This window comes from Taurulus bubalis, assembly GCF_910589615.1.
Source record: "Taurulus bubalis genome assembly, chromosome: 20".
Classification (NCBI taxonomy): Eukaryota; Metazoa; Chordata; class Actinopteri; order Perciformes; family Cottidae; genus Taurulus; species Taurulus bubalis.
Window position 1 is genome coordinate 7,453,521 of NC_136608.1, and position 25,091 is coordinate 7,478,611.

Consider the following 25,091-nt stretch of genomic DNA (forward strand, 5'->3'; position numbering starts at 1 on the left):
AGGCAAACTATATGGGCTTGAAATAACTGACTTTTTGATTGTAAACATAAAACAAATAGCCTGTATATCAATAAAAACATGTTGGAGATTCAAGATTCAAGATATATGTATTGTCAACAGATTATCTTGTTGCATTTTAATGCAGTTCACCATCAATTTATCTGCAATTATGTAATTTCAAAGATTTATGAAATGATAATGCAAAGGAGAATGAGCAGAAATCACATATGGAATTGATGAATTGTTGAGTGCTCAATGTTTTAGTGTTCACATTATGGGATTTAGGGTATTACAAAAAATGTGATAACCTGTGATTAATATGTTATAGTTGCAATTGTTAGGACTTTTTTTGAGACAAATTGGGAAGTATAAAGTATTGTTCAACTGTATTCTTGAACTAGTGATTTATAATATCACGCCAGGTGTACTCCCTTGAGCATGCTTATAGCCTCACGCTCAGGTGTACGAACCCGGGCTTCTTTCAGAATTCAGTCCATTTTAGCTCGCACAAAAAAATAGTATAGTCAGTCAGACAATAAATCCCTCCGTAAAAAGTGTAGGTAGTCTTTTAAAACAATCCCAAAACAGCAAAATTAACATTAACACTTTTACTTTGGCCGCTTTTCTTTTTTTGTGAATCCGGAGAGTGAAGCACAGAAGAACTGACCAGTGATCAGCCACAAACGCTCCATTCTCACAGCGCAAGCGCGCATGCGCGCAATGGGCAGTAAACCATCATGGCCCCGTTCAGGGAGGTATTGTGCTGGTATATTGTTGTTTTCAAGGCATCTTCCTTTTCACACAGTCAGTATTTTTTCGTAACGAAGCGTCCTGGTCTGTCGTGACGGGCGTTCTTTTATTATTAACGTATTAACGCGTCTTAATTCTCTGTTGTGACCATGTATTGAGGTGCAAGTTGCCCAAGCTAACGTTAACGTTAGCTGTGTCACAACACTGGCTGATGTTTCGCTTACTGGCGTTTTGAATTGCGTGCTAACTGCTGCTAAGTTGTTTTCACGTCAGGTGCTTTGTTTTCCAGGGAGAGACACGTGAAGGCACCATTCAGCAGTACACGGTTACGGACGGACATCCGCTATTGAATTCAGGTAACTGTTAACTTAACGTCGAGCTAACGCAGCGTGTGTTCTACCTGTGTCTGAATAACAACCCGAAACTTAAACAAGCAGCTAATTGTGTGGATGTCATTTGACTTGCTGTCTCGTTGCTCCGTGTGCTGGTTACCTCCAGGATGAACGACATGAACCTGAGTCCTGTGGGCATGGACCAGCTCAGTGTGCCCTCGGTGAGTGCCAGCCACCTGGGTCTGCCCTCCTCCCCGACACACAACCCCATCCCCACTGCAGGTAGGAAAGACACCGCCCGGCCAGGCCTGTTTGCTCGAGCTGTGCTAAGTACAGTAGAGCTAACGCACCAGACCAACTGTTGAGACACCAAGCATTACCCATTCAGCATTATTTGTTCCTCTTGCCTCTTTTATTGTGGCTCAGGCATGTCGGTGGCCATCCCCAGCCTGGGTCCCTCCCTGGGCTCCCTTCCCTCTGCCCTCTCGCTGATGCTCCCCATGGGTCCGCTGAGTGACAGAGGAGTGATGTGCGGTCTGCCAGAGAGGAACTACTCTTTGCCGCCGCCTCCATACCCCCACCTGGAGAGCAGCTACTTCCGACACATATTGCCAGGTGGGTTCTCTTTTTGTGTGAGATATACAACTCATCTGTCTGTGTTGAAAGGATCAATCTGGAGTGTGGATGATAGTTGAAATGGTCTTTATCACGGATGTTCTAATTTGAAGTGTAGCCATCCTCCTTGGTATTTTACTCAACATATTTAAGTTAATGAAAAATGCATGCTTACTTTTTGTGCTGATTATGTTCCCTCTTTCGTCCCTGCTGTAGGTATCCTGTCCTATCTGGCAGACCGTCCACCACCTCAATATATCCATCCCAGCAGCCTTAACATGGATGGGACCCTTTCGGTGTCCAGCAACAATCCCTCAGGTCTTGATCCCTACAGTGGCCCCGGAGGCCCACTGGAGCAGGGCCTGGTGCCCATGGACTCCAGACAGGTGAGTGGCCAGGGAGACCTCCACCAGACTGGTGCTCATGAGCTGGACTCTACAGGATTGGCCATGGAGTCACGTGTCAGCAGCCCCATGTCCCCGGACCAGATGGGTGAGGAACTGGCCACCATGGACGGAGTGGTGGTGGTGGTGTCTGACACCCAACAGCAGCTCGGTGGGGGAAGACAGCCTCAGCCACATGAGGGATTGACTGGGGTGAACTCATCTGGCGGGGTGATGCCCCTCCATGTACCCCGTGTTCTTGAACTACCGGTGGTGATGGAGCAGGTTCATATGGGGGGCCGAGTGGGCAACACTAGGGGAGGAGGACCAGGAGGACTCGGGGAGCAGCTCCACTCAAATCGGGAGTTGAACTCCGGCATTGTCAGTGTGGTGCTCGCTGGCTCTATGTCCAGCCAGGGACTCCATGGGCACTCTGGGATGGGACTGGAGGCAGTGAATGTGTCCCCCATCACTGCAGAGGTGTCGTTGGGGCCAGAAAACAACCTGGTGCTGGTCAACTCCACCCTGCAGCTCGAGGATTCTACCTCCAACAAGGAGAACATGGTCTCTGCTTACACCATCTGTGAGTGTGTAGTTTTAATAATTTCTTCAGAGGGTTAAAAAAAAGTGGATCAATGGATTTGAAAATGGTGTTTTCTAGATCTGACTAAGGTGTTGGGAATCATATACAGCGAGGAAGATTCGGAAAACATTATTATTTCACTGAAATATATCATTTAAAAACAAGTCATTTTAAAAAGCAGTCATAGATTATTTAAGTGGCACTGGTTTCATTAAGAAAGTACATGACTTGGTAGTAAGTATAAGTGACTTTCGTGCTTTGACTGTCTCCCAGGGTGCACTCTGTGTGAGCGCTCGTATACCTCAGACTGCCCGGAGCATGGCCCAGTCACCTTCATCTCTGACACGCCGATCCAAAGCCGGGCTCGCCTCTCTCTGCCGCGTCAACTGTGCCTGCGCATCTCAGTAGCAGACGAACCGCTTGGTAAGAGGATAAACACACTCTGGATTCCAAGATGGAATTTTAAAACACACAAATTCTTGCATTTAACATAGAACCTCTTTAATATTGTGCTACGTTTTTGTATCTGCTACTTCAAGGTAAAAGTAAAAGCACTATTAACCTGTATTATGCCTTTTTATATTAATTTACTTTAAAGTAGGTTGTACATAGGTCAACAATTCATTTTTTGCAGACCATCAATTATGTTACTGACGAAATGGGCCTTTGCACACACCCCCCTCCCTCAGGAGTTTTTGCACGGGATGTCATTCCTCCAAGGACCTGCTTTGGGCCGATGGTGGGCCAGCACTGTAGCAACGTTGACCTCTCTGATTGGCCAGAAAAGGACACACCACAAATATGGAAGGTCCGTGCAGTGATTTTGGTTGGACGTGGGTTGTCACAGTCAGTCCAAAACCATTATAAGTAGATTAACCCATTTATCTATTTCAGATGTACCACAACAATGTGCTGGAATTCTACATTGTGACAACAGATGAGAATGAGTGCAACTGGATGATGTTTGTCCGCAGAGCAAGGTATGACACAGAGCTGGAGTAGGATAAAGATGTGCACTTCAGTCTGGTTAACAGGTTAATAATAGTCCCTGGTTGCTGTGTTTATGGATGTGTGTTTAGAACCCGCGAGGAACCGAACCTGGTGGCATACCCTGCCAACGGCAAACTGTTCTTCTGTACAACCACAGAGATCCACCCGGACCAGCAGCTGCTCTTCTATTACAGCAGAGACTACTGCAGGCTGATGGGTGAGCTGACCCATGATTACACATGTGTAGTCTTGATATTTTAAAGAAGCTACACCGATCCACTTGTTATCCATTGATCAACGTTGACCATGCCGCCATCTTTTATGTCTTCACAGGTGTTCCGCAGGTCCCCGAGGGACAGATCTGCCATTGTGGCAAAGAATGCTCTACTTTCTCTGAGCTCAAGTCTCATCTTGATAGCCATAACAGTAACCACAGCCATAACCAACCTCCTCACAGCCACAGCCCATCGCAGCAGGACCACTCACAGCAACAGCAGCAGCAGCAGCAGCAGCAGCAGCAGCAGCAACAGCAAGAGCAAGAGCAACAACCACAGCAACAGCAAGAGCAACAACCACAGCAAGAGCAACACACTCACCGGGAAGAGAAGCTGACTAATGGGAACTCAAGCTCCTCCTCTTCCCCATGGCCCTGCCACACCCAGGCTGCAGGACAAACAAACAGTGACAACAACAGCGGCATGGCCGGCAGTCATATAAACTCTAATAATGTTACCTCCAAAGCAAAAGGTCAGGGTCATGTCCGGGAGAGGAAATTCAAATGCAGCATGTGTTCCGGGGCTTTTCGCACATCTACAAAGCTCAACGTGCACTTCATGGGACACGTGGGGATGAAACCTCACAAGTGTGAATACTGCAGTAAGGCCTTCAGCGATCCCAGCAACCTCAGGATGCACCTCAAGATTCACACAGGTGTGTACAGGGATCATTGAAATGGAAGCTGGTTTGATTTTTGGGAACATTTGTCTACTCAGCTGTCATACTTATAATAAGTCACTTATACATAGTTAAGTTTTTTTCCTAGACAGACGTGTCTGACAAGTGAGTGAGTGCACCTCCAAAGGAAAATAATAAATGACCAGCTAATTCACAGCACGCTTTACCACTTTTGAGTAGATCGATACAGTAAAGTGTATTTCCCTAAATGTCAAACTTTTGCTTTAAAACATTTGCAACCTCTGAAACTCTTTTTCTTCCCCCCTTGCAACAGGTCAGAAGAACTACAGATGCACAATTTGCGAGAAGTTGTTTACCCAGAAATCCCATGTGGCATCGCATATGCTCATCCATACCGGCGCAGAGAAGCTCAAGTGTGACCTTTGTGACCGAGCGTTCATCAGGAAACCTGACCTGAAACAACACATGTTCTCTCACACACAGTATGTATCTCCTGTATTGCATTTTCGACAAAGCTGTAGAATTAAACCGTTATTTTATGAGTTGGCAGCCCTAAAGATCGTGGTCAGCTTTGCGGCGATAGCCGTTATATAATGCGGTTTCTTTTTTCTACCACAGTGAGCGCCGCATACAGTGCCCGAAGTGCAACAAACACTTTCTCAAGACCAACCACCTGAAGAAGCACATGAACTCTCACGAGGGCCGAAGAGACTTTGTCTGTGAGAAATGCCACAAAGCTTTCCTCACCAAATACCACCTCACCCGCCACCTCAAGATATGCAAAGGGCCCAAGACGGAAAGAGCGTCTCGTAAGGAGCAGGAATTGGATGAGGAAGATGATGATGAAGAGGAAGAGGAGGAGGAAGAGGATGGTGATGGTCAGGGAAGAGGAGGAGAGAGACTTGTAGACTCAGCCAGCAACGAAGACCGTGGTTTAGATGTTGGAGGATATAACTCTGAAAAGTCCCCGTCACCCCCTCATTGACAACACAGTGCCTTTTGAGATGTCTTGTTTATTTATATGCCTTACTACAGTAATAATGCTGTAGTAGTGCTCTATTTTTTGCCAATTATCAGATACTTTGTCAAATTTAAGTTGCAGCCTCTTACATTTCATCCATTCCAATATCTTGTCGATGTCATTCTGTTGGCCACTCGCTACCCAGATCTCTTGATCCGAGGTGAGGGTAGGAACGTAGCTGGACTGGTAAACCGAGAGCTTTGCCTTCTGACTCGGCTCCCTCGTCACGACAACGCTCCGGTGCAACGCCTGTATCACTGCTGATGTCGCATCGATCCGCCTGTCTACCTCACTCTCCGTTCTTACCCTCACTTGTGATGAGGACTAAAGTCCAGCCCCTCTCCAGGAGTTTTGTTGCAGAACAAATGCTAAGCGTGGAGGTTCGCCCAATGATATATCTAGTTGGTACCATTCCTCCTCCTGCACCAGCTCCAGTTCCTTCCACGCCAGAGAGGTCGCGTTCTACGGCGCTAGAGCCAGTCTGCGATGCCATGGGGTCAGCATGCCTAGCCTCTGCCTTTGCCTACTGCCCTGATCACAGTGCACCTGACCCTAATGCCTATCCCTGCGAGGCCGTGGGCCCACAGGGCGTTTTTGTGTGTCGAGGCCTGTCCTCCAGATGGTCGCGGGTGAGCTTCCCTCCCTGGTCTTGCAACTACAACACAAACCCCTCCACCACGTTAAGGTGGTGATTTATTTGATTGCACAGTAAATACTTTTTAATAGCCACATTTTACATAATCTGAATTTTTCTATCAATATATGTTAAGTCTCACCCAAGCATATCAGTGCTGGTGAAATACGACTCATAAAGATCTGACTGTATTTTTTTTTTTACAACATTTTCATTCAACTCAGGCCTGTTTAATATTGGTTGATGGGATTCATTAAGCTACATTTCATTGTTAATCACGCTATTTCTTTTTTGTCTTACTCGATAACATGGGATGAATGCTTGATATTCATTTGTAGTTGCACAATAATGTCAATTCAAATGTCTGATGCCATATTCTTGCATATTAGTCCTGATATGTAACTGCTAAATGGCCGTGGCCATTATTTATTTATTAAAACCAGGATTTTTATAAATAAAAAAATTAATTGTATTTCTGTGTGAATGGAAGTGAACCTCTTTGAAACAGGAACCTGGGCATTGTTGTGATAATCCTCATTGTGTGAATGTTGACTTAATGTTATAGTTAAATTATGTATGTCATTTACAGCTGTTTCATGTTGTCAACTGAAGTACGTGACAGAGTTGTAAACATGGATTACCACATAAATGGCTCTATCATTTTCTTGTGTCTATATTGGTTTTTAACTATAACGATCACAGACTGCAGATCATTGGACCTCCTGATCCACACTCCATACCAGTTGGTGGCAGTAATGCACCAACCGCCAATAAACCTAAAAAACGAAGAAGAACTGTACGCGCTACTGCTGCGATCGGAAGTACGAATGACAACATCCGGTTAAAGTACAAAATATGCAGCGCCGCAGTTGTCATTCACTTTCGCGTGGTATGAATTATTAACATTTTTTACATGTTGTATGTGGTTTTTCGTTATATCACTTTGGTATACAACTCTTTTTTTTGGTTGTTGATATTTACACTGAAACCACACTTCCCCTGCAGTTTTTGTATTGTTTATATGTAAGCTAGCTAACTTTAGCTTACCGTTTAGCTAGCAGGTGGGCTAAGTGCTTGAACGTTACTTCGAGCTGTCAGTCATGCAGTTGTTGCGCCACATCGTGTGATTCGTTGTCTATCTGAATGATCGTGTTCTGCTCTGTAACTCACGCTAAGTGTCAGTAGTACCTTTTAGGGCTTTATTTAATCTCTTCCTGGATGTAGCTCACTGCATGCTCGCTTTGTCTCACAGTGTTTCTCCTCTGCTCCTTTTCTCAGCCTGAACAGAACAGATCTAATGATGTTAACCCCATCGAAGGACGGGATGCCCAGTATGATAGACAGGGCGCTGAGGATGAGGAGGGAGGAACAGGCTCGTCAGGTGGTCCTGGCCTGGGCTGTTCTCAACGTGTCTCTAGCTGGAATGCTTTACACTGAAATGTAAGTGGCTCGAAGTTCAATAGTCAGCTGTCCTGCAACCATTTGTAATGCTGCACTGTTTTAGTGTACCCGCCCCCCACCCCCCAATCTCCCAACTCGTCCATTGCACGTTGAAATGATATGTGTATCTTGTTTACTTTTTTTTTAGGTCAGGGAAATTGCTGAGCCAATACTATAACATCACCTACTGGCCTATCTGGTATATTGGTGAGTTCCCACTTTCTGTTGGAGTTAGAAGGGTGTAAAATGTTTTTCAATTAAATTATGTTAAGTATGTCCTTCTCTGCTCTCCTTGTTTACAGAACTGGTGCTAGCCTCTCTATTTAGCCTCAATGCCCTTTTTGACTTCTGGAAATATTTCAAATACACAATGGCTCCCTCCACCATTGCTGTATCCCCTGCGCAGCATCACCTACTGGGTCTGAGAAACACAAGTAAGGCTCTGTTTGTTTTTTTTCCTGCAGATTTTGTATTTTTCACTTTAGTTTATTTTCTATTAGATTCATGTTAACACACTTTGGGTGTTAGATTTTGAGTATGAGACTTATCATGTATGATGGTTATTGTCTGTCCCCTTGCAGGTATTCAGGTCTCTCCGCCACAAAAGCCAGAAAAAAAAGAGACCCCAGTCCCGGCCCAGTCATCTCCCCTGCAGGGCCAGAGCGTGCTGAGTTTCAGCCCATCACGGCCGGCCACCACCAGCCCTAAGTTCTCTCCGAGCTGTGTACCCGGGTACAGCCCTCCTCTCGGTAGCCCATCCACCCCAAACAGTGCAGGGGGGCCCTTTTCTCCCTCATTGGCCTTTGGAAAGGTATGTCCATTACATTGCTTATCTTGCATAGCTTGGAGATATGTGGTGGGTCATTGCAATTGATGCATTTCCTCAGTAGTAATCCTCCCTCTTCACATTAAGTGCATTACGTTCTTCCTTTCTCAGGTGTTGAACTACAGTACCTCCTCTGGCTCCTCTCCCTACCCCAGCAGCATTGGACCAGCAGAAGGTTCCAGCTTGAGAGCTCGATATCGCACATCCCCCTCTGTGTTTAACTCGCCTGGAAGCAAGGAGGACTACATGGAGGATCTAAAAAGCCTGGAGAGGTTCCTCCGCACAGAGGAGGAGAGGAGTCATCGCAGCCAGTTAGGTAAAGTATGCAAGTGTTGTCGGAACTCTATTCTTAATATAAATGGAGCAGGACACTCCAGAGTCACTAAATGAGACGGACAGATAAAGACAAAAGGTTGTTTTTACAAGATTTTGACAATCAATTCTTTAGATGATTTGTAATTATTATCTCAGTCTTAGTAAATGTGGAAAAACATGTGATCATAGAATGATCTGATCCTCACTACAGGAAGTCCAGAGTCTGTCTCTCCGAGCCACAGCCCAACATTTTGGAACTACAACCGCTCAGTGGGAGATTACGCCCAGAGCCTGAGGAAGTTCCTGTACCAGCCGGCCTGTCGCTCTCTGGCTCCGTCTGCCCACAAGGATGAGACAGACCTGGGCTCCAAGCAGGCTGCAGAAGAGGTCTGTATAGATACATTGTTTTTGCCCAAATCAGTAAAATAATATTGATTGAGACATGCCAGTCTGACTGTGTGAAATGTATAATTACCATGAAATTATATATTTTTTCCCTTCCTGTTGTGTAGGTCTGGGCCAGAATCACCACCAGTCGTCCTGTAGTGGACCGCATTGATAGCTGGACAGCCAAGCTTAGAAATGTGAGTGTTATTTGCAGAACTACATACCGTTTAAAAAAAAAACACTTGACTTGAGTAAACAAATACATCTGAAAATAAATCTATTTTTTGTCTTTTGTAGTGGATCAGTGACACCATCTTGGTCCCCTTGGTCAAGGAAACAGACTCTGTCAACAGCCAGCTCAGGAGGATGGGCTGCCCTGAGCTCCAGATTGGAGGTAAACCGTCTCAGGGAACATGAGTCTTTGGACATGTGCTTTGTCCTCGTACTGCTATTGGTTTCAATGAAAAGTGCCAGACATTACAGGACCAAAGAATATAAACGTGTCTTAGAAATGTTAGATTTTTGTGAGATATTTTGTATGAATTCCACTAAATGAAAACGTTAAAATAAGTAAAGCTGCTTATTACTCAACCATAGTGAGAACTAAAACCTTTTAGAAACATAATACAAATAACGTGCTAAAGCACTTGGCCATTTAAATGCAGAGATGATTTTTTTTGTGTGTTTTTCTTAATTTCATCAAACATTTAAATGAACATGTACATGCGAGATAGCAATTTGTTTTGGGAACTTTATACATTGTATATAAAAAACAATGATGTAATATGGAAATTACTTAAATCTGACTGTGATTTCGACGTCTTGGTTGTTTTCCTTCTTTCCCCCACCAGAGGCCAGCATAAGCAGCCTGAAACAGGCAGCATTGATGAAAGCCTCATCCATCCACACTATAAACTCTATTGTTCAGTATCTGGACATCACTCCCAACCAGGAGTATCTAGTGGATCGCGTTAAGGGTAGGTTCAACAATATTATGATTTTGGAAGACATTTTTGTATTTCTTATAAATGTATGTTTTTCATATGCTTCCTGTATTCTGTCCTGTCAGAGCTGGCGCACAGCGGCTGCATGAGCTCCTTTCGCTGGAACGGTGGTGGTAATCTGAAGAACAGGAAGTGGGACACCGACCTCCCCACTGACTGTGCTGTGAGTGACACACAATCACACCAAGCTTGTGGTGCATCAAGATATTTACTTGATTACTCATTTAGTCCATAATAGGCCAGCAAATTGTGAAACATAAACATCACAGGTTTGATGTCCTCAAATGCCTTGTTGTGTCCGACCTTGTCATCAAAAGGGTTTTCGTTTTTCTTATTTACAAACTTCTAGGGGATAAGACAAATTGTAACACAATTTTTCACAGCCTTCTTTGAGTCTTGACTGCAGGGTCTGTGCTGCAGTCTGGGTGGCTTTCCTCATCAATGGGGGATGTTGGCCAAATACCTCTCTTTCATTTTGTTTTTTTATCCCTCTAGATCCTCATGCACATGTTTTGTACATACTTGGACTCCAGACTGCCTCCACATCCAAAGTACCCAGACGGGAAGACTTTCACTTCTCAGCACTTCAGCCACACCCCAGACAAACCTGGTAAGTGCACCCACACACTGGAGAAACAGGAAGAACTTTTTTTTTTTTATGTTTGTGATTTTCACTGTATTCTTCCTACTCTTGAAACCCAGCATTTACTTTCTATTGTAACTTCTTCCCGCTGTTTCAGTTCTTTTGTCCCTTTTTGTGTAACTCATAGATGTTACCAAGGAGAGCCTCTTCTGCATCCACCAAAGCAGCACAACTCCCCCTCACTACCAGCTCATCTACCAGGGACATATCTACAGTTTACCCAAGGTGACGGCAAAAAAAAACAGTGTTCTTATTCTTTTTTTCTCCAAAATGTCTCTATATTTTTAGGATCTTACAAAACAGCTTGCTCTCTTATTTTGCCCTTACTGGCTTTAAGTCAAATCCCAAGAGAAGTCAGTTTTCTAAGTTGTGCTATTCATAGGTGTCACTGAGGTGGCACTGTAACTCAAATTGAACTTGCCAAATGCTTCTAAAATGCAATGTGATAAATACAATGCACATAAACATAACCGTGGAAGCAATGTAACCCTCTGTTCTAACAATGAGACATGATATCCTAAATCAGTACACCTGAACACACAAGACATTGGAGAAATAAATCTGGTTCATCAGCATTCTGTATACTTGTCAACTCGCTTGTTCATGGTTAGAATCCACAGGTGTAATATGCAGCAGTTTCCCCCAAAACAATGCACGGCAAAAAATAATTCCTCTTAATCATTACTTATGACCCGCTAGTCATAAATCGTGTGTGTGTGTGTGTGTGTGTGTGTGTGTGTGTGTGTGTGTGTGTGTGTGTGTGTGTGTGTGTGTGTGTGTGTGTGTGTGTGTGTGTGTGTGTGTGTGTGTGTGTGTGTGTGTCCTGCCCTGTGCCTGTAATCTCTTTTCCTTTTGTTTTGCCGTGTTCAGGACTTCTCTGGGCCTCAGTCTCTGGGCCCCACATTGCTCTGTAATCCCCAGCCAATAAGCAGGGGCAATATTAACACCAAATATTTTTGCCCCTCTTTTTGTTTGCTTGTAAGCCTGGGTTCAACCGCATCAACTAATTGTTCCTCTCAATTAAGAGTCAATTGATTTAATAAGTTCAAAGATCCACAGGACTTGTATACACTGATAACGCATTGAGAGCTTTGTATCTAGCGACCTTCTTCTTACCAGTAATCCCCCATATGTGACAAAATATCCCTGAGAAAAGCCAAGAAATGCAGTCGTATTAAATAACTAATCAGCAGGTCTTCCTCTACTGAAATGCTTTGATTGCAATGACAGGAACACATCTTTATTTCTATTATAGGGCAGGAACAACCTGTTCCACACAATCCTAATGTTCCTCTATCTCATTAAGACTAAGGAGTCAGGGATGCTGGGGTGAGTACTTCTACTTCTGCTACTACTTTCCTGTCAAATACCGTTTAGCTCGTATACTATATGCCATTTCAGAGTGTAAGGACATATTGATTCTTAAAAATAAAAAAAAAGGTAAAACACCAAAGCACAGATTGCATTTTGATTTTAAAATTATCGGTTTGACTTGGCCTGTCGTCTGGATAATTAAATAGCTTTTCTTTTTTCTTCTGCAGAAGAGTAAATCTAGGCCTCTCTGGTGTGAACATCTTGTGGATATTTGAGAACTGATGATGACTGATCATCATTTACCAAGCAGCAAAAAGCTGCAAGTGGATTTTTGTTCAACACTGGTCGGACTACAACCTCGTCTTAAGGACTGCTCTTTCTGGGGCACATGGGAAGCGGCACTTGCCTTTTGACAGACAACAAATGCATATTTTTGGAAATCTTCTCAATTTTAGTGTCCAAATGGGTAACAGTGTGTGTTGTCATTTTAAGGACACATTTACGTTGCACCACGGTGCTTATGATGCACTGCAGAGCAGTATTTTTTTAACTTTGCTTGGTTTTCGGATTTTTGTATTTTGAGAATGTACCATCATGGCAGCCTTGTAAATAATATACCTCAGATGTATCTTGTGAATTGTAAACGGCTCTGAGCCATTTAACACGAATGCAAATACAGTATGTGCAGACTTGACTTTTGTTTCTTCAGCTTCAATAACTTGGTGTGCAGTTTTTCTTTTCCCTGTAGTTGAATGGTTGTCGTCTGTTGTAGGGATGCTCCTGCCATGCTTGAAGTCACCTACAGAAATTGGACTTGTGAAAAGGGAAGCAATACACAAAGTATTGAAGTATTATAGTATTCTGTTCTATTGAAGCTTATTATAGTACTAGGCTGCAATGCAACTCAACTATGTACAGTGTTCATTCTTTTTGATATGTGATGGAGAACAAATGAAAAGTCTGTGATTTACCAAAGTCTTTTTCTGAGAACAGAACATCTTTTACAAAAGCCATTTGTTAAATTTCAAACCCTCCACATGTTTGCTTGTTTTCAATGATGCCATTTTTCAATTGTGACAAGACTTTACAATAAAATATTGAAAAGAATCTGTTAAAGTATGTTAATTTCCCTCGGTCTCATGATATCTATCTATCTATCTATCTATCTATCTATCTATCATTATTATTATTATTTTTTTTACTATTGAAGGCATCCACTTGGTGGCATTGTAGTTCATTTTTTTTAGATTTGACCATCTTGCCCCTGTTTCCTCATGACATACTGCATGCTATCCACCTCTAGAGAATTGTAATGTGATGCAGTATCGTGTGCAGCAATGTCCAGTAAAAGACTTGAGGCTGGGAAACATTGCTGACTGGCAAATACCATCATTAAATAGTTTTGTCAGCATTTGTTGAGGACACACTGTTTTGATGGAATAATTCCTTCATGGTGTGATACAAATCATTATGTGCACCCTGATGCTATTCATTCTCACGTGTAAAACCGAGAGAAACTATTTAGAAATATTATTTCTGATTGCCCTGTGAGTAAACAGCATTGTCAGGCATAAGTTGCTTGTTTTGTAGTTTAGTGTGGTCCTCTTATTGTAAACGTCATTTCCCACAATGCCGTTCGCAGTATAGCTTTCCCAGCAGGGAGTTGTAGTCACTTTGCCGATTGTGACTGCTTGTCAGCTAAATAAAGTGCGTATGTCAATGGTTTAACTGTTGACTAATGTTATGTAAAATGTCAGACGTGTGCTTGTCATTGGTATTGGAGTTGGCTCAAGGTAGGGAACTGAGACACTTGAACGAACTACAAGGACCACAATGCACTTGGACATAGTCGCTCCTCTGCTCACATCCGCTTGACTCGCTATTTGTGTTGGGGAAAAAAAGGACTTTGTGAAACTGCAGCGATGTCAGTCCAGGTTGTGGCAGCGAAAATGGCAGAGGTCGAACTCAAAGACGTCCCCACCGGCAAAGACTTACCGGCCGGCTCCCCGATGACACCGACCTCGGAGATCAAGACCCTCGGCAGAAACGACCCGCACGAGGCCGGCTTCTCCGCCGCCGCGTCCCCAACAGCGGAGCCCTCCGCGAAAGCCGGGGAAGGCAGCCTGGGTTTGCTCACCCCGAACCCCGCGAAGATGCCGCAGACGTCGGCCATGAAGCGGACCGACCCGCAGCAGAACGGCGGAGAGGCTTTTGTCAACCGGGACGGCACCGTGGCCGAGGCTCCGCGAATGAAAAAGGCGAGTGAGAAAACATGTTCAACCATTACACGAGCTGCTGTCTCCTCGGTGCTGTCCGATGCGCCGCAACCAGAAGCTCGCATTGTGTGTCGATGCTAGCAGGCTAGCTGGTCCCCCAAAACTGATCCAGCGTCAGTTAACGCTTTTAATTACGGTGCTGGATGTTAATAACACTGTAGAGGGTGTAATAAGGGATAACTACTATTTACAAAATGGGTGTACCCTTTTTTATGGAGGGTGACATCGCTACATCTTTAGGACATCAGCTGGATAAAAGTATTCAACTGCTCACACAAGTTGTGTGGATAAGTGTTGTTATTCCCTTTTTCTAACTCTTACTGTTGTTGCTTTCTGGATGTGACTATAACCTGGACATTATACCTCATGCAGATTACACAATATGATGCTAGCTAAAATAAGCAGTGTCATTAACTTTACTGGAAGCTTAAGTTGCTGATTTGTAATAGTAATCCTCTTGTTGTGACCTGGCATGATATGTGTGGTTGTGTTTATCTTATTTGGCATAGATTTATAAGTTGCTAGTTGAAAGTGATCCAGTGAAGTAGAAGAGCACATATTGGTGCAGGTGTGTGCTCCTGGGAGTACACCTGCTCAAACCATGCTCCTTGCTTGACCTCAAATTAAAATGAAGATCACCGTCCACTGCTTAAAAAAAAATGCTGTGGTAATCTTGGGTTTTATTAATGCAGTGCCACCCAAGGTGTGTGATCTAACTCAGACATAACAGCAGTCAGTAATCCATGACTCCTAGTTCTTTGGGCACCTGCACTCCAGTGAAGGGAGCGCCTGCCCTTGTGGCGCTTGATTCAGAGGGCGGACTGACTTGGCCTTATCTTGTCCTTGGCGAATGAGGATACAAAAGTTCCTTGGCTGTGATTGTGACCTAAATTCATCTTATCTTTTTGTGTGCCGCAAAGTCTTGATTTGGTCAGAAGTGTACATAAAGGGCAAGGTTCAAGGAAAGAACAATTCTGATAAGGAATCCTTTGAGGAAGCTTCCAGCTTTGTTCTTTTGATCAGAGTTATTATTAACAGTTGACAGTGATTTATAGCCGTGGTCACTCCAGTGCACTCCATCAGTGATGATCCTATTCAGGTTGTTTATTTTAAGATGTGTGGTCGAAACAAGTCCAGTGGTTTTTGAAATGGGCTTTACTCAAGTGTGTTTGCCAGTTTGTGGCATGCGACATGAATGCAAAATACCTAAGTGTGTTTTCACTAAGAACCCTTGGCGAAAGAAAACAACAAAAATGGCGATTGTCAGGGTGAAATCTGTAAGGACAGGACGGTGCGCACTCCCCACCCACAAATCCGCATTGACAATGATCCTATCCCGTTGGGCCACCCTTAAGGAAGCCCCAATAGCGGCCCCAAAGGAGGAGAGCTGGATCGTGCAGAGTGGGAATGGACTGCGCATCGACTGCAGCTCAGAGCAGATTGCTTTTCGTACCTCCGACTGTCACAGCAAGCAGGCATATGGAAGTAAAGCAGCGGTCAGGAGCCCTGGGCCCAAGGGCTGATCCACATTTGGGGGACAACCGAAAACCGGATGTATCGGACGGCAGCGAACACATCTGGATTATTGAGGAGACCCATTTTGCATACAGGAGCATGGTACACAAAGTGAATTTCCCAAATGCGACAGGTTAATTTTATTTAGTACAAAAAATATCCCGATGAAGTTTATCATGAAGCATCTGCTTAAAATGTAGTCTGACAAAAGTTACTTACACTTATTACTTCAATATTCTTTAAAGGCTAAATGTTTTTTTCACAAATCTGAAGTATTTAATTTTATAATAAAACATGTCGTTTTAGTTGGTTGAAGCTAGACACTCTACAGATTCTTTTTTTTAAGCGCTATAAAAATTAAATGTATTAACAGTGATGAATTTTATGATGTTAAATTCATTAGAGTCAAGTGTAGGATACTCTCTGTTTAATCCATTTTAATTTAAAGAGATCATGTTAATGTAAAGAGAAACCAAGGGGATTATTTTAACCTAATACAAGGCATCTCTAAGTTTTTAGGGTCAAAGGTGGTATTGTTATTGTTTTTATATTCATGTAATGTAGACATCAGTAAGCCTGAGTAATGCATAATAGACACTCTAAATACATTGGGGCAGATATCCGTCCATTATCTTAATTCACAGACTTAGTTGTCACTGCATTTGTCTAATCAACCACTTTAGTGTATCCACTGGGACAAAAGGTTGCCTCCAGCCTATTTACACATCACAAGGCATCGTGGATCTTATGGCACACTCGCTGCGTTAGAGATTCACATCAGCCGACTTCTGCTTGTCCAATGCAGTAGACTAGAGGGTATGCGAAGCAGTGGCTGATGCAAGTATGCAGGCAGCAGTACTGACTGGATGGCTGGCTATCTTTTTAATCCATGCTTTATCATGTCGTCACATGAGGGGATTAAAAGGCCAGCGATCTGTTATAGGTGGGCCCAGATGTTCTCTTCATGAGTCCAGTGATGAGTTTCATCGTAACCCACATGGCTTCGCATGAATATGTCCAGCTTCTGGGAAGTACAGGGCGCTACATCCAGATGGGGCGATAAGTAAACTGGCAAGGAGTTCTGCAGCGTGCAGGCCTAGTTGCTGGCGCGGGTGTATGTGGTTTGTGACTAAGCCTGGTTTAAGTCTCATATTAGCTCAGTTGGGTCACCTGCCTTAGTGGCTGTATTGAGGCACTGATACAGCTACTCTTAACCTAACACAAGACTTTTCACCTTGGTACTGACTTAACCCGATTCTCCCCTCACCTGTGACGTTTGGCAATGACCAAACTTCCGAACGGGGTTCAAGAAAGCGTGCACTGATATTTTTGAATGACTCCAGGGAACAGTGCTCCCGTCTGGCCGTCGCTTTCTGATGCAATGTTATGTCACCCGCTAAGCTGGTGTTCCTGGTAGTGCTCACTGATAAACAGGCTTACAGTGACCGGTGGCTGCTCTATTTGGGAAGAACACTGCGCAGAAGAAGATGTTACGCATTCAAAAAATAGTGCAGGGTTTAAAGCAACGCTCCACTTTCTCCCGTCTGATTTGTTCATTTGCTTCAATTCCCCCCCTACTAAACTTCTGTTGTCTGAGCAAAGAGTGGAAGTGGAAGTGGAGTGGGATTGATGAAGGTAAATGGTCAATGAAGAAGTGAATTAAGCTATCAGAAGGTCACTGGGTGTCGTTGGTTCTGGAGCCAGTTTTCTCATTAGTTCCATTCCTATTATCATGGCTATACAAAGTCAGCTGGTAAAGGACAAGAGGTCACTGTTCTGTGGATTGTCAGCATTGTCGTCTTCATGCAAGGTCATTGGACGTCTTCAGCTGCCTGTGACTGTCCTGATTTGTTCGTGTATGAGTGCACATCGCATAGGGGTAATCGCATGCACTTTCCCAGATGATCTGTTTTGTTTTATTGAAGTCGCGATGTGGTCATAGCATCATCCTACCTTTGTCTTTACTTAGTGGTTTTGAGAATATCTACTTAAATTACGTACCTAAATCACCTGAATGAAATCAGTTTCTTCTTAGAAAGTAGTAAACATGGGGACAAGTTAGTCTTTTTAGTAATCAACAGTATCAGACCATCAGAAAAATGCATGCTTTTCGAAACTGCATATATAGGAAGATGTATTTACATCATGGTTGTGATAGGTTGACATTTGTTCTACTTTTTGAAAATGCTTTTCCCTGTCCACACTGCAGTAGAAGTGTAGAAGGTCTACATTTAGTTTCAGAGGTTCAAAATGCTATCTGAATGTGACCAATAAATACACTCCGCATGAAATACAAATAAATAAAATAAACATCTGGAGTCGGAGTGAGCAGTGCAGCATTTGCCAGCTGTGCGGTTTTCGTCAGCAAGATAAAAAGTGCCAAATGTGATTTTTCTTTGGCGTACACTGCCATCCTTAGACACGTCACAACATGAGACAGATAGGCAGTGTCCTTTTAAGGCACACATGCATGCATCCTTGACACGGGAAATGTGGAACCCCAGTGTGAAGTCTGAGAAATGCCCCGAGAACGAGGAAAGGGGAGAAAAGATTTTGCATCGGATCCAATTCCAGCCGTCCCTCAGTCTTCCACCCCTTCCGCCATGGACGTTAAGCTCAAAGGAAAATGTACCGCCCAGTTTCTTTGTGGCTGTTGGGCCGTCCTGATCCACTCCCAAACTCTGACCCCTAACTTGTGGAGATCACGGTGTTATGCTGAAAGCATTACAGTTGCCCCAACTGACGGTGGATTTCCAACAATGATGTCACCTTTCTAAACAATTTAATTGTGATGGCGGGATCAAAGGATCAGTGCGATTAAAACATTATTTAATGACTTGCAGCATACATGAGCGAGGAAATGGATGAAATGTAGAAATTGTTTAACATATGATATGTTTGAGTTGGACTAAAAAACAGACCAGAATTTGATATATTGATATAAAACTCCACAGCCAGTTGGAAAAGGGCTTTTCTTCTTTTTCAAGTAACTTAAATATCATTTTAAAGCTCCTGCTTTCTCCGTCCAGCCCTGTTGACGGTCAAACACTGCAGTGCTGGTTATTGTGCTGACAGGACCTTTCATAGGCGTTTGGAGGACCGCAAGTAAGGTTGACCATTGTCAGAGGTCACTGGCAGGGTCGCCGGGGAAAGCAGGAAAGACGAGAGGCCGATCCTGACCCGGGGGCGGCGAATGACTCAACAGAGCGGACAAACTGAGACAACAAAAAAACAATCGTAAGACTCGGAGCAGAGCGTCAGCCGGGCCTGCATATGAAGCACTTGCTAATGATATTGCACGCTTGGTTCGGGCAATATGGGGGAGGGGAGTGGATGGAGTTTTAACACATTTGTTTGACGACGACACCTTGGATATTAATGATTTATTGATGGCCAGTTAGTCACTGGTAAGAATTTGATCAATCAAGAACACAGGTTGGCTTCAGCATGTATCCTGTGGATATCAGTTCTAGGGTTTCTTTTGCAGCTACCTACCCTGTCATGAACAATCAGGGAGTGCATAAAACAACCTGACATGTCTGAGTATCGCTGAATTGAATGCTGTAGATACTGGATTATAGATGTGTAGGTGGCATGATGTGTAGGGAGAAATCTTGTTTTAGCTATTTATGTACATGTAGTATTTAGTGCCCTTTTTAGTTCTTGATTTTTAATGCTTTATTCTGTATTGAGTAGATGCTCACAAGGTGTTTAGTATTCATTTTTGTGTTAATTATCCATTCCAGTGATTTAAATTTGTTCTTTTCACTACTATGACACTTAAATCTCCTCGGGATCATTAAAGTTAATGTAATTTTATGAATCCTTTTATGGATGTTAAAAGGGAACTTCTGTTTTTGGTGCAGCTCATCACTGTGTACTTGATCAGAAATCTGTGAAACTCTGCCGGGAATGTCTTAAAATATATTCTTGGAGGAAGCCAGCGGAGCTGTTGAGTAATTTTGAATGTCCTAGCTGCGTCTGCAACTCATGGAAGAGGGTGTATATTTGTCCAGCTTTGCCCTGAGTGCACTTAGCCATGTTTTATTGCTGTTTTTAATGACCTTCAAGTGAAATCCTGATTTATCTCCTCTTTCTCTGGTGCTCTCCTCTTCCTCAAATTATCACGTCACAAAACTTCTATTTTTGCTTCCTCTTGCTTGCCTTGTGTGACACCACTCAACACTACTGTGGACCCTTCATGAAGTGGAGCGACAGACTACTTCAAATACACCAAAACTCATCACCGAGTGAGCTGTAAGCCGTACATGCCTCTGGTCGCCACTTCCTCTGTTTTGAGCTCCTGTCTCGCTTTCTCGCACATTGTGTTTAATGTGCTGTGCCTTCTGTGAATCTCATTCCCACAGAACAAAGGCATGTGTGAGCTCGCACCTCCCTAACCATCTTCACCCGTGCCACAGAGACCGACTCAGGAAATGGTCTGTTGGAACTTGACACTAGTTTGAGTTTCTCTCACCCCCGGGGTGCCAGATAGTGATCCCTTCATCACTGTCCAGACGGGACGTTCTAGCGGCTACATTGCATGGTGGGGTTTAAGATCACAGTTTTTCTTGATCTCAATTACTTAAAAAAAAAAAAAAAAAGCCTCAAAACTATTTTCTGACGCAGTATCAACATAGAAGTATAGCAGGTATATAGTACATGTGGCTGAAAGTTGTTAAACCAGTTATTAAAGACGGCTTTGTTTATTGTGCGACTCATTATCGTATCCTATTGAAGTAACCGTGTTTAAATGTTAATGCAGTTTTTTTTCTCGTGATATTTCAAAAACAATAATGAAGTTAGTTACCTTGACATTAAGGCGGTGGAGCTAGCGGCTCTAATGTACTCTACCTGCTAGCTCTGTCAGTTTTTCAGCCATTACACTTCGTTTGCTTGACCTTTAATCCATATTAATTTCACACTGATATGAAGCCAGCTGGTTTACTTTACTTTCCAATGGCAGAGAGAAGTACTGAACACCCAGTGCCATACTCGACATGCCGAAAGCAATTTTCACACTCGGTATATTAGAGCCCGAACACCTACACTAAGACAGAATAGAGTAGCTTTGCTTTCTGTCACGAGGCTCTTGTGTTTCAGTATTTAGTCTCTGATGCAGTCGCTCTGTGTCTTTTGTCTGGTGTTGGCCGTGCCGATGTCTGTGCTTCCCTCTCCCTGAGTGTACCACCCACACATGTCCATCTGTGACTCCCCAGTTGACATTCATTTCCTGCCTAGTCATCGCAGCTTGCTATCACTGATCATGCACAGCTCATTGAGTTACACACCTTCCCATCTCAAGACTCTTTACAAGGCTCAGGTTCTTGGAACAGCTAAGTGGACCGACTGAAGGGAAAAGGAGAGGACTTATTTTTCCTGGAAAAACCCAGTTGATGTGTATGTGTCATGTGTTCCCTCAGTGTTGCGTTTACATGAGGATCAGCAGACAGTAGTGGACATTAACACGGATCTGGCTATGCAGCGTGACAAGGAATGCCGCTTCATATTCAAGCACTGCATCCGAACAAAGGCTCAACATTGTGTTTGAAAAGTGCTGCCTCACAAAAGGGCCCTCACAAAGCCTGAAATGAACCCCCCGCCCCACACGCCCATCAGTCTGCCCTGCTTCCTATTAGTCAGGCCAAACCACCCATCCCTGTCAGAAGGAGGAGAGAGCTGTTTATATCTGGAACATCCTTGGGCTGGGAAATGCATACTTGTATGTATATATTTACATCCAGCGAGCACGGAGCAACATTATCATTCATTTGGAGTTGTTTGTGATCACGACCCGATGAATTTAAGTCCCGCTTTCACTCTCCCTTTAACTCTATGCTTTGGTATCCTCCAACTCATGAGGGAAATATTGGGCTCCTTTTTAGCCTAGATGCGCCACTATTTCACGAGCCAGTTGCTAATGCTGTCTGCTGTTTGGTGCTGGGCCAGTAGCATACTGCACAGCTTTTTTTTCTTGAAAACCTGCAGCAGGTGGAAACGATACAGATGAGAGCGTTTTACAGGAAAATGATAAAATTGCAGTAAAACTAAAACAAAACCAGTAATGAGGATTAGAAACGTCCCTGGAGAGTCCAGTAACATATTACACATAGTCATTTGATCTGCTGATCTAAAAAAAAAAAACGTATTTCCTCACATTGCAGGTCAAGAGGATAAAGAAGAAATCCAAATCCAGCCTAATAACTGAAGAATTGCTTCACACTCCTAATTAAACATAGATCATTGGCCCCATAATGGGCTTATTCAAAAATAGACCTGCATCACCCCCATCTGTGTTTCTTTGATGTAATTATACTTTCCCCCCAGGACAGAGAGAGAGAGAGAGTGAGCTTTTTTTGTCAATTCAAGATGAGGGACAAAAAACAAACAAACAAACAAACAAGCCACTTAATTTTTCAGACTTTTGTTGCTGTTAAATCCTACGGTGTTTTGATTTCGCTATTAAGCTTATGGGAGGTTTCGTTTAGCTTAATGGCCGACATTAACAATTCATTTGTTGTTCAATTCAATGAAAGGATTTAACTATTCAGAGCTGTAGTGGTAAAAAAAATTATTTAAAAAACTTGACCAATAAGACTAAAAGCATGCACTGATGGGTGAAAGTGTGCATGGGTGAAGAGATGAGTGGATGGATATGGATACTGTAAATACAGCTTGCTGTTCAATTCACGTAATAACCGCCGCGGCATTGCTGATCAGATTGGATCAAATATCAACTGTTTGCCTTTTTATTTGTTTTCTGTCAGATCCAATTAAAGTTGTAAACAACAGCTTTTTAAACAATCTGATCAATAGTAAAGCTAATCACTAAGCCCCGGAGCTCCAAACTGTGCCCTAGTTTGGTCCACATGGGCAACAAGACCCTGTTACACAACTGAAGTGTGCTTGTGAGAGAGTGAGATGTCCACTAAAGTTAGATTAGATAAGTGGCCTTTAGAGGGGACAAACCATAGAACTGTAGTCACACATAATACAAAACTTAAATAAACAAAATATTCGAATAGCCACAACTCGTCAATGGTTTTTCAGGGGGACAGTGGAAACTGACCGTTTTGAACCCGGTGCGCTGATGAAATCTTGAATTTGTCCTTGACTGACATGTGAAGTCTGCAGTCTTGGCACTCTTCCTCCGCCCTGCGGCAGACATGAATGGAAAGGAATGTTACAGGAAGCGTGTTCGCTGTTCTCCTCTCCCCCTCTCTGTTAAGAAACAGGTAGGGTTTAATCTGTCACTAAGCCTCGTCATTCATTGCTTGCTCTCCCCTCGTATCAGTGTCCCTCGCTTTCACGGTGACTATCAGACCATATCAGAAGGACAAGGATTGTTCCAGTCGGTGGTGTTCAGTGTGGATGGCCCTGCATACTTTCCACAGTTCACAGCAGCACTGTGATTATTCAGGGCAGCAGTTGGTTCGACCTAATCTCTATAAACCGATTCTGCATTCACATGTGGAATCTGTAGGCAACAGGGAAAAGATTTTGGCATCTGCAGTGTTTGAAACGAGTCTTGCAATAGCGATAGCCGATGGGTCATTCTCCCCAAAATGGAACTTTTATTAAACATGACCACCAGTTTGTCGAGCAGCAGGCACTTGTGCTCTTAGCCCTTCATCTGTGTAACGTGTCTGTGTGTTCTTTCACATTGTATATATGCTGTCGCTGTATGTATAGGGTTCAGCGTGAAGGAGCAGAGGATGACCTGCTGGGCTGCTGGCGACGTGGCTGCACTGAAGTCCTGTGTTGGCAAAAAGCCTCTGGCAATGTATGTGTTGTTTGTGAGGGCACGTGTTTGGCCACTAGTAATTGCGTGTGGGCTTGGTAACTGCCAAGTGTATGCATGGTAATGGGTGTGTGTGACCCGTGAGTGTGTGTCGATGTGTGCTATTATGAGCACTTGTCCGTGTATATAAATCATCAGGGCCCATTCTTACATCACAGCCGGCCCCGGTGAAGCATGCTGCGGTCTGATACGCACACTCGCGCGCACACACCACCTCGCACTAGCTGCTTCCTCCTTCCTTCTTTTCCTTCTATTGGTCAGAGCGGCCAGAGCGTCTTTCCTATTGGATGGGTGGAGGGTACTTCGTCCCCGATTGGAGCAGCCACCTTCCCCTTTAGGATTTCCTTGTACTCGCACTCTGCTGCTCTTCCTTTTTTTTTTATTCCTTGTCGCTCACTGTATCACATATGTTGCATTAAAAACACTTGGCATGCACAAGTATACCAGTAGTGGGACCCACTCCACATTGATCCCCAGCATGCAACTGGACTGTTGAGGTCATAACAGCTGGCTCACATCTCCCATCTGTACTTGTGAACGTTACAGAGTCATGCACTAACGGGCATACATTAGTAATCTGTGCATGCACATGTGAAGATGTGTGTTTGTGTGTGTGTGTGTGTGTGTGTGTGTGTGTGTGTGTTTGTGTGTATGTCTGTGTGTGCTGCTCTTTGCTCGTCCATGCACCTCTCTGCCCGTCTGCGTGGCGGCCAGAGCTTAACAACCACAATGTTGTTTCACTCAAAGCCAGGCCTCTCTGCCAGAGTTGTGTGCTTGTTTTTGTGTGTGTCCAGCAACGTGTCTGGTCTTTCCTGTGGTCTCACTCGAGTAGCTGGTCTCTGCCGCTGGCTTTTTCCAGGAGCAATTGTTTCCAACCAAACTCTGAAATCTGAACAAGCACTTTTTCAATGCTCAATGTCAGTGGAGGAGAATATTTTTCTTTTCCCATTGCTGCTGTGGCTTCTAATTTTGATCTGACAGCACAGCTTCCCATTGTGAAAACAAAGGTGAATCTACTGCTTGCACGTGTTTGTAATGTGTTAGTTAGACAGTAACTTGACTTGTGACTCACAAAGTGCCAGAGGCGTGCGAAATTAGACATTACTCAGACAAAAGGTGAACAGAGGGGTGCAAAACATGCACATTAAACATTACCTGCTGGCTGGTTTAATGGACTGTGAGAAACACTGTGGAGAGCTGTTAAATGATAACCTACTGCACAGCAGAAGAGGTCTATTGAAACAGAAATTACAGTGATGTATTTTCAATCTGTCCAGTATGTGGATAAATACATTTCCAATACCCCCAAAAAAACGAAATTGAATTCATGCAACAAAGATTGCAGTC

General features: G+C 43.7%; 3 protein-coding genes across 3 annotated transcripts in view; all 3 read left to right on the forward strand.

Moving 5' to 3' along the window:
- The first annotated feature begins 1,028 nt into the window (after positions 1-1,028).
- On the forward strand, positions 1,029-6,887 carry prdm4 (PR domain containing 4). The gene is made up of 11 exons (XM_079235904.1): positions 1,029-1,106; positions 1,249-1,364; positions 1,509-1,697; positions 1,914-2,663; positions 2,937-3,086; positions 3,353-3,471; positions 3,558-3,643; positions 3,743-3,870; positions 3,987-4,583; positions 4,882-5,050; positions 5,187-6,887. Exons 2-11 carry the CDS (start codon positions 1,250-1,252, stop codon positions 5,551-5,553), a joined length of 2,670 nt encoding a protein of 889 aa, XP_079092030.1. The 5' UTR covers positions 1,029-1,106; position 1,249; the 3' UTR covers positions 5,554-6,887.
- A 633-nt stretch (positions 6,888-7,520) lies between these two features.
- On the forward strand, positions 7,521-13,228 carry tmem209 (transmembrane protein 209; the record flags this gene model as incomplete). The annotated part of the gene is made up of 14 exons (XM_079235807.1): positions 7,521-7,663; positions 7,812-7,870; positions 7,966-8,097; positions 8,245-8,474; positions 8,601-8,805; positions 9,016-9,191; positions 9,317-9,388; positions 9,489-9,585; positions 10,043-10,168; positions 10,261-10,358; positions 10,691-10,805; positions 10,966-11,063; positions 12,094-12,167; positions 12,380-13,228. 14 exons carry the CDS (start codon positions 7,521-7,523, stop codon positions 12,432-12,434), a joined length of 1,680 nt encoding a protein of 559 aa, XP_079091933.1. The 3' UTR covers positions 12,435-13,228.
- An 846-nt stretch (positions 13,229-14,074) lies between these two features.
- The window catches only part of ahcyl2b (adenosylhomocysteinase like 2b), a gene marked incomplete at its 5' end in the record, with an annotated part of 34,220 nt that continues 23,203 nt past the window's right edge, over positions 14,075-25,091 (forward strand). Inside the window, one exon of the mRNA XM_079235947.1 lies at positions 14,075-14,410. Coding sequence (XP_079092073.1) covers positions 14,075-14,410 — 336 coding nt within the window. The remainder of the gene's footprint in view (positions 14,411-25,091) is intronic.